Source organism: Trichosurus vulpecula, chromosome 9 (genome assembly GCF_011100635.1).
Source record: "Trichosurus vulpecula isolate mTriVul1 chromosome 9, mTriVul1.pri, whole genome shotgun sequence".
In the NCBI taxonomy this organism is placed as follows: Eukaryota; Metazoa; Chordata; class Mammalia; order Diprotodontia; family Phalangeridae; genus Trichosurus; species Trichosurus vulpecula.
The window spans coordinates 161,888,506-161,901,287 of NC_050581.1; the positions used below are offsets into that span (position 1 = coordinate 161,888,506).

The 12,782-nt window shown below is 41.2% G+C and overlaps 1 protein-coding gene across 1 annotated transcript in view; it reads right to left on the reverse strand.

Annotated features, from left to right (window-relative positions):
- The window catches only part of CNTN4 (contactin 4), a 537,580-nt gene that overhangs the window by 23,458 nt on the left and 501,340 nt on the right, over positions 1-12,782 (reverse strand). The window contains exons 13-16 of the mRNA XM_036739098.1: positions 8,438-8,558; positions 4,178-4,336; positions 2,264-2,413; positions 519-589 (exon numbers count right to left, since the gene is read on the reverse strand). Coding sequence (XP_036594993.1) covers positions 519-589; positions 2,264-2,413; positions 4,178-4,336; positions 8,438-8,558 — 501 coding nt within the window. The remainder of the gene's footprint in view (positions 1-518; positions 590-2,263; positions 2,414-4,177; positions 4,337-8,437; positions 8,559-12,782) is intronic.

The window sequence follows — 12,782 nt, forward strand, 5'->3', positions numbered from 1 at the left end:
AAACCCTTTAGAAAGCCCCCCTAAAAATCAATTTTTAATAAATTGGTGACTAACCTTCCTCCAGGTTTCTTAAAACATTCCCTCATAACTGATGGCTGGGGTAGCATTAAATTTTCCAATATCAAATGGTGAGGAAATCATGCCAGTATGCCAGATCTATTGCTCCCTTTCATTTTAATTCAATCTATCACACAGCAATTCAAGAAGAAAAGAAAAAAATGATTTTCTCAGCACCAGTCTCCGTTAATATTTTTCACTTGCATTTCTCCCCCCTTGCTTTTGTGGTTGTTTTTCTCATGATGAATCGTATTAAATGACTTGCTTCGACACTTGCTTGGGCAGGTGCAGTCTTTTTGCACTGACCATTAGCGATATGTCAGAGAAGCTGAGCACTTCAAGTGCCCTTTCAGTTGCCTGGCAGAGAGGGGATGGGAACTTTATGGCAATGCTTTGCAAAGAGAAAAATAATACAAGAGCTCCAATTAATTTATGTTCCCTATGGCCTGTGATTTATTTACCTCCCAGGTTATGACCAGCTCAGATTTGCTGCCTCCACCTCCACTGACGTTAGCTGGGGTGACTTCGGGGACTGTGCAGAAGACAAAAAACAAGTTAGGTCACGGTGAAAAGACAACTGAGTTCCATGAAGGTCAGCCAGTGCATGTGACTCACTTCAAATAGTTATTATGATGTATAGGGGCAGTGATGGTAACTCCTTGAACTTGTCCTGCAGAGACCAGAGACTGAGTCATCAAAGGAGTGGTTTGGGGCCACCATTAGAAAGTGAAATGTGCCAAGGAAATTGTTATTCATTACCTGTTTCCAATTTGACAAGGTAAAGATGTTTGTTTGATATGTCTGGTTGAAAATTCACTGATGTCTCAAAAGCCTGAGTGGTTCCATGTGATGAGGAAAGGACTGAGATTCAGGTTCTAATTAAGTAGTTAAGCATTTATTAAGCACTACTCAGCATTGTGGAGGTTTACAAAAGAAATGGAAAATAGAGGCCCTGCCCTCGAGGAGCTTACACTCTAGATGGGGTGATGGGACATATATAAATACCCGTAACATGAGATCCATCGCAAAACAACACCAATGAGGTCAGAATGTGAGTACAGACTGAATGTGTAAATGCAGCAGGGTTCCATAGTACAGGAGTAATCAGAGTTGGGGTGGGATTAATCAGGGAAGACTTCCTGAAGAAGGTGAGTTTTGAGCCAGGTCTTGAAGGATGTGATAGGCAGGGGTTGACCACTGGCTCACTGGGTTTAATCTCTTTGGACCCCCGTTTTCTCTGTAAAAGAGGGGAGATGATACTGGTTTCCTGTTCCTCAGGATTATTGGGAGGAATCAATGATACTAATAAATCAAAATTCAAAGTCAACAACCTAAAAAATAAAAAAGCCTGCGATGAGAAGATGATTATGTTAAGTGAATGAATCAAGCCAGGATTTAAATAAATACAGTCTCTGGGTGGGGAAAGCTGTACGTTTCCACCTGGACAATGCTAATGAAACAGACCTTGGCATGAATCTATGAGCACATACAGAGTCCACAGTCTTGAGCTCTAAGATGGCCTGTTCAGACCCATGCTTGGGCACACAGCTCAACAGAAAGTTACACATGGAGAAAAATAATGGAACTATAAATAGCCCTGATTCATTTCTTTTCTGCTCTCTCTGTGTTTCCTTGACCTCCCAGGGATAGCCCCGTGAACCAGGGCTGCCTCAAGCTGAAAGCTGGATGTGAGCACATAGAGAGCAGGTTGAGCTGCTCACTGAATTGACAGGATGTTTTGATGCCTAGCTCCCTGGGAGAAGCTTATGCACTAAGAAAATGTCAGTGAAAAAAAATATCTGTAGAATTGTTATTCTGTGGCATTAGTGATTGTGAAGAGACGACCTTATTTGGAATAGATTTTTTTTTTCACCCTGTTAGAAGGATGTCTGAGGCTAGAGTACAGGTGAAGAAAAAAGTCAGTGCTTCTGGGAGGAAGGCCAATAACAATGCATCTGCAAATGTAGCCATGGGATGGTGTCTAGTGAAGCATGGGAATAGAACACTTGCTTTGAGACCTCATTTGCTCTGCTAAGCTGCTTCCCGACTAGCTTGCTTTCTGTCCATTATAATGTCTCAAGGGGAAGGATGAGTTAACACAGCACCTCATTATAGCAAAAATGTATAGAAAATTAAATACCTTTGCCCTAGAAAACAGTCTAAGAACACTAGAAACACTAGGTTAGCAATTCAGGGTGCTACTCACGGGCTTCCTCAGTCCTTCGTTTCTCTGAAGGTCGGCTTGGTTCCCCAATTCCAATGGTGTTGGCTGCAACGACCCGGAATTCATATTCAACCCAAGGGTTCAGGCCCACCACAGTAGCAGTGAATGTTCTCCCATCAATGAGTTCTGGGACTGAAAGAAAGCACAGATGGGTAATTTTTCATTAATTTCTTTGGCAATGGAGAGGAGTATGGTAGGCAGGAACGGTGTGGCATGAGAAACAAGGAATTATGCAGGGGAATTGGCATAAAGGATGGCATAAAGGAAACAAGAGTGGAAAAGGAGGGACTGGTTAGGGGGTGAGAATCAGAGATAATCTGAGACATGACCAATATGTTTTACTGGCATTGATGAAGGGAATATGATACCCTTCAGAAAACCAGACAGACCTTCTCGGTGGTGAAGTTATCGGCAGATATCAACAAGAGCCACATAGGTTAGGCAGGAGGGCATGAGTTGGGATTGACATTGTCAGAGGGAATGCCCCCATCTGTGAGATCACAGAGCTCTGGCAAGCACTGTATGAGATAGCACCCGCCAAGTCTCAACACTGAAATGCTGATTTATCCAGTTTCCAAATGTGTTAAATGGGATGGCTACTTTATTCGGGACAGCCAAATGGATTATGGTGGCATGGCGTGAAGACAACCTGAGCCTGAGCTTTGGTTATGATACTTATTAGCCAAATGACCCTGAGCAAGTCATTTAATCTCTTTTAGCCTCAGTTTCCTCATCTGTAAGATGAAAATAATGATACTTATACACTCTACCTCAGGGTTGTCTGTTATATAAATGTCCCAGACTTTAAAGTTGGATGGTGTGGATCATCACAATGGTTACTGGAGGTAGATTAATAATCCTACTTTACTTTTATAGCACTTTGTGTTTTTAGAGATGCTGTCATATACATGAATATGCAGTGTAGTCTGGGTGGATAAGGTGATGGGCTTGGGGTCAGGAAGACTGAAGTTCAAATCCTTTCTCTGATACTCACACCTCATTAATATCCTCAGTTCCTTTGATTGGAGGGCTAGAGAATGGAATATGAAAGTCCTCCCAAGGCCTCACTTTAAAGAGGGTCCAGAAGTATAGCCAGCTCTTCATTTTCCACCAGCTGCACTGCCTAGTTTTGACTCCACCATGATCATATCCCTTCACTGGATACCCTTTCCCCTCTCCCCCACCCTTTTCAGCTTCCTTTCATGTGCTGTCTTCTCTAATTAGATTGTAATAATAATAGCTAATATTCATATGATGCTTACTATGTGCCAAACACTGGACTCCTGGAAGGCAGGGACCTTCTATCTTTTTCTTATTTGTATTCTGAGCACTTAGCATAGTGCCTGGCACTTAGTAAGAGCTTAATATGGGTTGATTGTATTTTATTATATTGTATACTTGCTAGCTGTGGAACCCAGTGCAAATTCCGTAACTTCTCTGTGTCTCAGGTACCCCGAGGACTTGTCTGATAAGTCATACACTGACTGCAATCTGCACTGTTGGGTAGAATTTTCCACAATGACTAAATGTGTTTCACATATATTATTGCAGATGAAACTGGTATGAGTCCTTTGAGGGAGGCAGATCAGAATTTATCCTTCCCATATTGCAAAGGTAGAAACTGATGGACAAATAAATTAGGTGTTTTGCCAAAGATCTTACATCATTGGTTGATGATAGGACCAGGACTAGAAGGAAGAGAACTTAGAGAAAAAGATGTGGAGTGGGCCTTGTTCTAGGTCATACAGCTAACTAGTGAGAGTAAGCAAAAGGCTTCTTATCCATAGCCCTGCACATCAGGCTGGGCTCAGGAGGCCACTTTGTTTAAGGACTAGCTTGCTGTGTCACTTGATCCCCACATACGGATTACTTCCCAATGCTGCTGAACCAAGTTACCTGTATTGACTGCTTGCCAGCCCACGGAAAATGGAGTTCTGGCCTGAATGACATACATCGTGACAGGGCTGTGGTTATCTGCTCCTGGCCTCCAGGACAGCTGGGCTGTCGTATCTGTGATTTCATCGATAGTCACGGCCTCCGGTGGGCCTGGTGGACCTGAGAGAAGAGATAGATCAAAGATGATGAAAATTTCTAAATTAAGGTTAGATTATAGGAGTATGATACATAAAAAGGAACCTGAATTAGAAAGGAAGAAAAATTGTCTTATTCATATGATCCCTGAGTCAATTCACCCAGTTAGCAACCTCCCCACCCCAAAAACTAATTTGTGAATATTTTGTATTTTTTTATGTTTATATTCCTACTTCCTCCTCCCAGTAGCGTGTTAGTAGATGGAGCATTATTTAATTTTATCTTTATATCTCCAATACTTAATATTATGTTTTATATTTTCTCTTTTTAGATTGGACTCAAGAGTTATGTAAACTTTCACAAAGAAACTCTTCTGTACCGATTGAATTGGCCACCTATTCTGCAGTGCTTAGTCTTAGAGACCTGCCTGATGGCACTAAGAGGATAAGTGACTTGCTCAGGGTAACACATAACATTTATCAAATGTAGGACTTGAACCCAAGTCTTCCTGGCTCTGAGGATGGTTAATTATTCACTAGGCTACATTGCCTGTATATACTCTATATCTTGCACATAGGGTTGGGAATTGGACCTGTGATTTCCTCCCAGATAAGGAAACTCCCTCTACCCTTGTAGGCTGGCACCTTCTCTGCAGCTCTCAAAGTTGCCTAGAATGAGAGGCAATGTTGAATGACTTCCAAGGCAAGATTTGAAATGAGGTTTTCCTGGCTTTAAGGATGCCCTTCCATCCATGACACCATCCTGTCTTTCCTGCCATGCCTTCTACAAAGGAATACTTAATAAACACTCATTGAATTAGAAACAAAACAACCCCAACAGTCACGGAGTGCTCTTTGCTCTCTCATTGCATTAATATTACAGAAATAACAGCAACAACTGGTGTGTGTGTGTGTGTGTGTGTGTGTGTGAGACTATGTGTCTATTCAGTATTCAATAATCTTGAGACTATCTTATGTCTCCAAAGGCCCTGCTAACAAGACCCTCATTTACACGGTGCCTGCAGGTCAACCTGTATTTCTAAACTTATCAGCATGGAGTTCATTATTTCTGCCTATACCCTTAGTCCATTTAAAAGAAGAAAATCAGATTCAAACAATGGTCCAGAAATAATGAAACAACAGAGAAGCTCTGTCCCTGTGGGCAGGCCAACATAAAATATATCCCAGGCCAGAATCTGAACTAATTTGCAACCTAAGAATCTCTTACAGGCGGTGAAAATTATTTCTAATAAGCCACAGGTGTCTGCCTCAGGAGGTGAGGGGATTGTGAGAGGCTCTTATCCTACCATTCTCAAATCCATAATCTCTCAATGAGGATAAAGGCCTTGCTAGGTCTTTCCTAATCCCCGAACTGCTGAAATGCCACTGGGCTGGGTCATTTGGGCAGGTAAAAACTGATACTTAACAAGGTCACAAAGAGTTTAATGGAGATTTCCAGAAGCCAGACTTTGCCCTGGGATGGACCCTCACATTCTTTATCAGGTATTCTGGATTCAACTCCCTTAAAAATAAAATGAAATGAACCAGAAAGCCATTTGACCAAAGCCCGGGTGAAACACAAATTACTCTCCCCCTTTCTCTGCCCAGTTGGAGTGTCTAACCTCAGGCTGATTCATTTTCCAGTATGACATTTGAGAATGTCTTTCTCACATCACTGAGAGGGGGCTGTGGACATCTCAGCTTCCGAGACCCTTATTACAGAGATAAACCCTAGTTGTCGATGGTGCTTTTCTATCTTCTGCTCCCCTTGTTTTCTTTACAGATTCGTCTGCATTGGCCTTTAAGAAACTGAGAATCGCAAATAGAAAATTGCTCTAATCCCAGTCCATGAAAGGAATAAATCAATAGATGCCACAGAAGCATATAGAAGAGATGGAACGCTACCAAATCAGAAAGTCTGAGTATGGCTGTTTAGAGGAGAAGCCCTCCCTCCTTCTCCTTGCGTGCTGGTGGCTTTGGGTTTTTCAAAAAGTGAAGTTTATGTCTTTGCTACTGGTTTGCTAACTTTGTTTTGAGGAAGTTACTTCATTGGTGTTCTCATAAGAGCCCTCTTTTGAAATTTTGGGTGTACCTGTTTACCCTTCAGACTAAACAATAACTTGGTCTCAGAGCCTTAGAGGGAGGTGTGAACTCCCCACTCCAAACCTGTGGGATCCTTGGGAGAGACCTCAAAGAGTTTGCTGCTTCCCAAGGTCCCCTCTACCAATATCACTGCCATATGTCATGGCATAGCTATTGGTTTCACTGGAGCGGACCTCAAGGGTATAATTGGGGTAGGGAGAGTCTTAAGGTGTGTGTGAGATCATTCCTTTGGTAGTCTGGTGAAGCTTAATGGATCTCTTCTCATAAAAATATTTTTAAGTGAATGAAATAAAATAAATAGGATTAAAAAGGAAATTACAAATATGATTATCAAAATTATTTTTTTTAAAGTTAACAGATCCTAGGGGAAGAAACCCTGGTATAGACCCCACTTCAGCAGAAAAGATATGAAGACAGAGCTATCCAAGGAAGATAAAATGTGAGATTATGGGTGGTTTAAAAAAATAAATGCATGGTAATTTATTGGGCTTATTCACTGATTAAATTTTCTTTTAGATTGGTACTTGCAAATTCCTCTTGGTATTTAATGTTATTTTCTGTGAAATGAGGTAGATGATATTATTTAAGAACATCAAGTATTACTAATTTAAAGCTTTAATAGTCTAATTTATTGGTGTTTTAGCTGCTGATCTGAACATTATCCTAATTAAAGAGAGGATTAATTTTTGGTGGCAGGATTCTTTTATCTCTGAGGGGAGAACAGACAAAGCATAGCGGTTTGCTTAAAAACAAATGAACAGTAATCATTTTCTACATTCAGACCAAGGACAAATTAGAGGCTCTCCCTAAATGTCATCATACTTGCCCCTAAATTGTGTGATATCAGAGAGATATTGGCTGTTATTTGAAAGGCTTTATGAATGTAAACCTCTTGAGGGCAGGAGCTATTTAGTTTTTTCTCTCTATACCCCCAGAACTTAGAACAGGGCTGATTGTATCCATTAGTTTGGGGGGAATGTGACCTTGTTCAAAATTCTATCTGGTCACATGCCTCAGTGTATAATATATTACCCCCTTCACTTACTTAGTGTCCCCCCATCCCTCTCATCACTTCTTTCCCCTCCCTCCCCACCATGCATATATTATGGACCGTTCTCTTGGTGTCCAAGAACTAGTTACAGTTCTTGGAGGTATACAAATGGACTAAAGAAGGCTTCATTCCAGAAACTGTTTTGGTTGGTCTGTTTCTGGTATGATGTGATTTCACTGTAATTCTGTCTCAAATTCGTTTGACTAAAAAAAATCAGTTTGCATGATTAATTCAGGGTTGGCATTTGCAGTTCATTTTGGTTCAGTTGCTACCTTTTCCCTAAGCTATTGTTGCCAAGATCTGAGAGAATCCAGGAAACGTACTGAGTGGGACCTAGAATCGTACACCTCTTCCTTGTTGATTTTCATCTCTGGTTGTCTTTTCCAATCCAAGCAGACTGGGTCTTAACCCATTCCAAAGCCATTTTAAGAAAACTGGAGAGACTCTTGCCAGCTACGGAAAAAGTGGTGCCTAAGCAGGATGAGCCAATTCATTTAACTTCCCCCAAACTAGAAGCTCTTAATCCAAGGTACTGCTGGGCTAGTGGCCTAAAGCTCCAACTTGTCTGAGCCCAAAGAGGTATCCAAGCACACTGCTTGAAATCTCAGCATCACTCCATTTGTTTTTGTTAATCCAGAGTTGCCTAGGAAGGTAATATTAACTCCAACAGCTTGATTCGGTGTACCCACAGGAACTGTTTTCATTGGGGTAAAAATTTAATGAATAGCTCAGGGCAATTTCTGACAATACCATATCAGGAACAGAAATGCTACTTCCCTCCAACACCCCTCCCCCCCATACATTTTTTGCATGCTGCTACATACTGTTTTAAATCTCTGTTACACAGTGCTTCCTAGTTTACCATTCACAGTAATTATATAAACCATTGGGATTTTAATTGATAGCCATGAAAACCCACACTGGAATTGATATTGTAAAAAAAATATTTTAGGACATTAAAAATCTAAATACCTCTTACAATCAGGTCTGCAGTTGCTGATATCTTGTCCACACTTGTTTGTACCATGCAGACATATTTCCCAGCATGCTTCAGCTGGATACTTCGGATCATCAAATCACCAGCTGAATCCTGCTGATAAAGTAGAGAAAAGTGGCTACAATTACTTTTTAATGAGCTCTAAATATCATTATCACATGAAGGACACTGTGACTAATGGATTTATTTTACACTGGCTGATGAAAACATTAGTAATGCAAGCTATGGCCTATTAAAAATATGTGAGCCTGCCTGGGAGATAAGAGCACTAACATTTCCAAAACGCAACTTCGAAGGGACCGGAGGAATCTGATTTGGGTCACTTAAACAGTTTGCCATTTGCAAGTGACTCACCTAAACTTATATCAAGGGCAGCTCTGTCTAAGCCCTGTCTATTTCTTCATCCAGCCAAACAATTTATAGCCTTCATTGGTATTCTCATGTCTTCCACGCTATTCACATTTATTTGGAAAAGGGAAATGAACCCAAATTTGGAGACATCAGCATTTTACTGCACAGATTTCTGTCTTATAGCCAGTGTTTTGATCGCTCAAATTTTTGTATTAAAAGATTTTGAGAGCCCCTGTTCTCTGGAGAAAACCTTACATTCCCTAACGTGGAAAGGGGCTAATTTGTTTTCCGAATGCCAAATGCATGTTTGATTAGCAGATGAATAGACCTAATTACGTCACTGCATGTATGTCTACGTAGCTTAGAAATATTTCTATACCATTCACTAGTGGTAGGCTCTTAATAAGTTGAAAGGGATGCCTCCTTGGGAAGATGAGGATTGTGGCATTTTAATGGAGGAATGCTGCTAGACCTTGAAGTTTGATTTATATTGAATAATTGAAAACATCTGCCATGGACATGAAATACTTAGATAATACAGATATTGAAGTCATACTTTCTCCTCATCAATCCAAGAGTTAAAAGGCAGTCTCTCTCAGAATCCCTCTCCCCTGGGACTGAGTTTCCATGAATAAGAGAAGGCAGAAGGCAGCAGAAATGTTAGGACTTGCCATCTCATCAGAGTTTTCCAGGAGGACCAGGTCCTTCCCCTCCCCCATCCCTACTGGGAATGGACATAAGTCTTTTGCTTCCTCTCTTTCAGTTTGCTTCATCAATTCACCTCTACCAGGAGCAATAAAAAAAGATGAAACCTTCCTCTGTGGCAACCAGGGAGGTGATTAAACCCATGCTAAATTATGTCCAAGTGGACAAGGAAATGATGCAGATTGCAACCCGTGGAGAATGGGGCTGAGTTTTCACATAGAAGCAACTTTTCCACTTGTACTTGGGGGAAAGGCTTAAAGAGATTTCTGTAATAGCTTCCCAGATCAGAGATTTCTTCTTCTTTCTGGATGCTGAGGCCACAAGTACAGGCTCTGATAAATGGCTTTAAGGGAAGTGGGGGAATTGTACCCAGGTAGGGGCTTAGGGGGTATTTCTCAATAGTCCTAAGGTAGGGAGATGACATGTTATAATGGCTCCGGTTAGTTTTGGCTTCAGGAATAGGAGTTCAAATCCTCCTTGTGACACATAAGGACTCTGTCACTCTTGTCAAGTTAAAGCTTCTAGATGTCCCCCGAGACTGTAACTTACAGATCTATAGGAGTATTCTCACAGGCAGTTCCCCATCCCAACCAGTCAAATACCAACACTCCTCCAGTAAAATGCAAACTATATAGAGCCAATGTGTGAACTCATGCTAATAAAACTTAACCCTAATTAAATCAGGTCCTGCCTAGAAAAAAAAAAGTTCTAAGGAAAATGTTAACATCAACATTTTCATTAGATTAATTGTGTTTGATAAAGAGCTAGTAAGCTCCATGAGGCTACTCAGATAGTAAACACTGGAAGGGCAAGAGAGAAACTGATGGCCATCAATAGTGAAAGCCACCATCAAGGAGCTGGGCCTCCTAGAGCCATCTTCCTAGACTAGGAGTGAATACTTTAGTCCTAGTCCTATTCAGGGAATGCTCCTCCATCATCATTATCTGGAATTAGGTAAATCTCCCATTGCAGTCCAAGACTAGAATGTCATCTCATGTCCATTCCCAGTAGAGATGGGGGAGAGGGAGAACCTGTTCGTCCTGGAAAACTTTGATGAGATGTCCTGTCCCTGTCTAGGACTAGACTGTCAGAGAGAAGGCCTCTTACTTCCATGACCCAATCCAGGACCACAGCCTCAGGTACCAGGGCCCTTATCTCCATGACCTCACTCAGGACCAGGCCTCTGACACTGGGCCTTTTACCCAGTTTGAGCCTATCTAGAATATCAGAACTATCACCACTAAGACCCCATCTAGGAGTAAGGCCCTGGACACTGAACCTAGTCTTCGATCAATCCATTAGCATTATTAAATGCTTACTAAATTCTAGACACTGCAATAAGCACCAAGAATATAAAGAAAAAGAAAAAAGCAAAATAAGTCTCTGCCCCCAAAGAGCTTACATTATGATGGGTAATAAAAATAGCTAACATATTTAGCACATTAGGGCTAACATCAACCAATATCAACATCAATATCTCTCGCTGTATATCTATCTATTTATCTATATATATATACATATATATATAAGTAATAAAATCTCATTTGACCCAACAACTTCTGAGATGTTATTTCATCCACTTTACAGATGAGGAAACTGAGGCCAAGAGGAATGAAATTATTTGCTGAGGGGTCACACAGCTAGTGAATATCTAGGTAGGCTTTGAACTTGGTTCTTCCCTTACTGCAAGCCTAGCACTTTATTACTATGACATCTAGTTATTCTGTTTTCTGATGTTAGAGATAATTACTATTTGCCATTAAAAGATCCTTGATTATGGGAGACTGGGTCAACTTTCTACCCTGTGGCTAGGAAACTACCACTTCTTTCTCTCATAAGCCCTGTGATTCACAAAAATCTCCTTCTTCTGCTACCACTACCTACTCTCTCATCAAATGAGATAATATTTGTTAAAAGTGCTTAGAACAGTGCCTGAATCACAGTAGGTGCTACATAAATGCTTATTCCCTTTCCCTTCACCTCTCTCAACCCCACTCCTCCCAAGTCCCTGTTGTTCTCTGTCCTTCTCCCTTACCCTGTGCCCTCTGAAATCCTTGATCGATTAATAACAAATCCCCTTTCATTTTGGATCTGTTATTCTAACACTCCTTCCATTTACTTTCACTCCTAGAAATGGCTCTCTCCAGAAGACACCGTATCTTGGACTGATCGCTCTAGTACACTGGATACCCTGGGTCAGGAGAAAGAAAAAGTAGGCCTGGTTCCTCATTACCATTTCTGGGCCCTCCCTCTGCTGCCATCACTCTTCTCCTTCGAGTTTCATTTTATTGATATGCCTCATCTTGTGCATATCCGGTAGCAGCTGCCTACTGGCTCCTGTTTTCTCCGGGAATTCAGCCCCTGCCTCAACATCTTTGTTTTCACCCCAATTCCAGTTCTCATACTTAGGGACTGAAATACGAACCCTCAAACCCCTTGGCCTTCCAGTTCACCAACATACATAACCAGTTGCTTACATTTTAATTGCCTCTCAGTCACACACCTGGATAATTATACTTCTGTCTATCACACATAACAAATTTTTTTTAAAGAAAAAATGAAATTGCAGAAATGTACTTGGGAAGCAGCTTGGCTCTACTCAGAGGAGTGCAGGGAATGGTTCTATTCCTCCCTGATCCAAAACTGCAGCTCCTCTATGTGACTATAACCTCTTGTCCTTCTATCTGTCTCTGGGCCTCATTCCTTCTACCTAATTCTTTGCCCTCACAGGGACCTCTACTCACTCTTCCCATCTCTGCCTTCCTTAGCAATCATCTCTGCTCTGAACTCATTTTTCTTTTCTTTTTTTTTTAAATTTTGTAGGGTGGGAATGCAGGGCAATTGGGGTTAAGTGACTTGCCCAAGGTCACACAGCTAGTAAATGTGTCAAGTGTCTGAGGTCGGATTTGAACTCAGGTCCTCCTGAGCCAGTGCTCTATTCACTGCGCCACCTAGCTGCCCCCGAACTCATTTTTGTTTTTTGAAGTCTTGACCCTAGACCCATGTGCAAATATACCCTATTTACTATTTTCAAATCCCTTGTCCCTGCATCCTGTTGACTATCAGGCCTCACCAAACCCTAGCAGGAGTGGGCAACCTGCCTCTTGAAATATGTCCATTCTTCAAGTCCCAACTCAAGGAGCACAACTTCCTTTAAGCTTTTACTTATTTCTTTAGCTGCAAATCCTCTCTTCCTCTTCAACCATGTCTCCTGATATAGTATTCTACTTTGTATTATAATTAATTGCATATACCTTTTTTTCC